Here is a 2,785-nt window from a genome sequence, read left to right as displayed (position 1 = left end):
TGAGCACGTGGCCTGTGTTGTCTCCGCGCCCGTCCTCGCCGCTCTCGGCCACCGTCACGCGCAGGGACAGCTCCTGGGGGGCACGGGGCTGTCGTCACCACACACAGACCCCCCCGACACGGGCCCCTGTGCCCTCTCCGAGGGGACCTGCACCCACGAGGCCAACGCATCCACGCATCCCAAGCCCAGAAAATCGCCACCCAACCTGCTGTACCCCACATACACACGGCCCTCTGTGCCCTCACCCCGTTCAAACCCAGCCCCTGCTGTTGAAACCCCCCCAAGCCCCTACAAACCCACCCTCCTGTTCCCCCCACACTTACATATCCCCCTCTTTTCCCCATGCCCTAAATCCATGCCCCTGCCCACATACCGAACCATCCCTGTGCACCCTGCTATATCCCAACCCACGTATCCATATCCCTCCCAAGAGTTCCCCACACACATCCCCTCTCCAGCAGCCACTTCCACACATCCACACCTCCCCAAACAGCCCCCACACGTCCACCCCAAACCAGACCCAAACACACACAACCCCCACAGCTCCCAGGATGCCCCCAGAACCCCCAGGAGCTCCCCACTAGTGGGTTTGGGGAGCTTGAGGAGCACTGGGATGTGCCCCCCCCCCCCAGGCTGGGCCAGACCTGGAGCACGATGGCGGGCACGGAGAAGATCATGGCCTCGTTGAACACGGGGTTGGTGTCTCCCCTCTTCACCGCTGTCTTCTTCTTGCTGATCTTCCTCCCGTCCTGCAGCAGGTACACCTTGACGAAGGGATCTGCTCGGGGGGCAGAAGAAGGATCAGTCACACGTGTCCCCAGCCATGTGGACAAAGCAGGGGGACCCTTTCTGGTGGCCCTCCCCAGCAGGTCTGTCCTCACCGGGAGCCACTCCCGTGGAACAAATGGGACAAACCAGGACAAACGCCACCATGGAGCCCCCCTCACCTGCGGTCACCTTCGCGTTGCTCCACACGAGGTTCTTGGCTTTGACCACCACCACCGTGAGCCGCTCGGCCGTGGGCAGGTAACTCAGGGAGAGCAGGATCTCCCCCACCGTGTCCACCGCCTGCGGGACGCAAAGCCCAGGCTGTCACCCACCAGCCTGTCCCCAAAACCCTGGCTGGGAGATGGGGCACCCCCGGCTCACCTTGTTGGTGTCCTGCAGGTAGAGCCAGGCGTTGAAGGGGCGCGTGGCCAGGTCCAGGTCGGAGAGCTTGAGCTCAGCCACGCCGGTGCTGACGCTGCGCTCGTCCTCGTCGATGCCGAAGACGGAGAAGCGCAGGCTGTTCTCCTCCAGCGCCGCCGGATCCAGCGGCACCGAGAAGCGCTCGTCGAAGGCCACGGAGTAGGCGCTCCTCTGGATCTGCCACGGGAAGGGGGGAGCGCCCTGGCACCCACGGGGCTTGGGGCTGCGTCCCTGCTCTGCCCCGTTCCATGGGAATTGCAAAGACATCCCCAGGGCACCCCGCATCCAATGGGATGATTTCTTCCTGACCCAACCACAGCAGCTGCTCAGCCACTGGGGTAAAAACCAGGGCTGTGACCTGCCCCAGTGCTCTCAGGTACATCCCACCCCCCTGGGAGCGCGGATGCGCATCTGGCTTGGCCATGTCAGGTGTCAGGATTTATGGATAGCAGGTACAACCCCCAGCCCTTCTCCAGGCAGAACCAACTCCTGAACGTGCCCAGTGGGAATGGTGCTGTTTGGCTGATGCTGTCCCTGTGTCACGTCATTCCCTGGGAGCAGAGGCAGCAGCACCTGCCACGGCTCATCCTGCGGGTGCTGATCCCAAAGAACTGGCCAAGGGAAATTGCTCTAAAGTCATGGATTTTGGGGTGGTTTTTTTTCCCCTACTCCGGCCCTGTTTTAGCATCCAAGATGCCTCACACAAACCAGGGGTTTGTCCCATGGGATGGAAAGCTGCAACCCTGGACAGTGTGGAGCAAAGCAGATCCACCGGCTCCCCAAAGCCACCCAAATCTGGGTGGAGAAGGGACCCCTCTGTGGGGCTGTGTGACCCCAAAGCCTCCCAGGAGAGGGTTCATCTCTCCCAAGGACTCTCTCCTGTCTCAGCCTGCTCCTAACCCTGCTCCGTCCCTGGCACGGAGGACACAGATGTGGCACCTGCCATATCCCCCTTCCCAGTCCGTGCTCTCCCACTGGATACCACCAACCTCCAGAATCCCCAGGGACTCTGAAGTTTCTCTGTGGGAAGAGCAGATTTTACAGCCCTACGGATTTTACAGACTGTCTGTCTGCAGCCCACGCTGTATTTTGGGAGCTCTGGATCAAGCAAAACCAAACAGGAGCTGCTATTTAAAACCCCTCCAGAAGCACTGGAAAAGCTCCGGCTGGGCCTTTTTCCGTGGCCTCAGGGCAGCCAAGGAGGTAAATTGTGCTGGTGAATTATAAATAACGATGCTGAATAATAAATATCTCCAGAGCATAAATAAAGAGCCAGAGATCTGGATGGGAAAATGGGCTAAAAGGGCACTGTGGAAATTCTGGAGGCAGCAGCCGGTGTGTGTGGATGGAGCAGCACCTCCAGCCCAGTGGAGAGATGCCTTAATGGGATGCACATTCCTACTCCTTGCTGGAACATCCTGATTAAATCAAACGGGCTCTGCAAAAAAGGAGCTGCTGGAAGAAAACTGAGGCTCCTGCTTTCCCACAAGCAGCTTTTGAGGCACTTAAAAAGGGAGGGTTTGCCCCAGATCCACCCCTATCAGTGCCGCCACGTGGATTTTCCGCTGCCACGCAGGGATGGAAAAGCGTTGGGGCT

The 2,785-nt window shown here is 59.7% G+C and overlaps 1 protein-coding gene across 1 annotated transcript in view; it reads right to left on the bottom strand.

Annotated features, from left to right (window-relative positions):
- The window catches only part of LOC103614583 (synaptotagmin-12), a 6,286-nt gene that overhangs the window by 2,478 nt on the left and 1,023 nt on the right, over positions 1-2,785 (bottom strand). The window contains exons 2-5 of the mRNA XM_017732764.1: positions 1,150-1,365; positions 948-1,068; positions 645-778; positions 6-73 (exon numbers count right to left, since the gene is read on the bottom strand). Of these exons, the coding sequence (XP_017588253.1) occupies positions 6-73; positions 645-778; positions 948-1,068; positions 1,150-1,365 (539 nt within the window). The remainder of the gene's footprint in view (positions 1-5; positions 74-644; positions 779-947; positions 1,069-1,149; positions 1,366-2,785) is intronic.

This window comes from Corvus brachyrhynchos, unplaced genomic scaffold (genome assembly GCF_000691975.1).
Source record: "Corvus brachyrhynchos isolate BGI_N302 unplaced genomic scaffold, ASM69197v1 scaffold624, whole genome shotgun sequence".
Classification (NCBI taxonomy): domain Eukaryota; kingdom Metazoa; phylum Chordata; class Aves; order Passeriformes; family Corvidae; genus Corvus; species Corvus brachyrhynchos.
The sequence above is the reverse complement of the archived record's forward strand: the minus strand, read 5'-3'. Positions and strand labels throughout refer to the sequence as shown.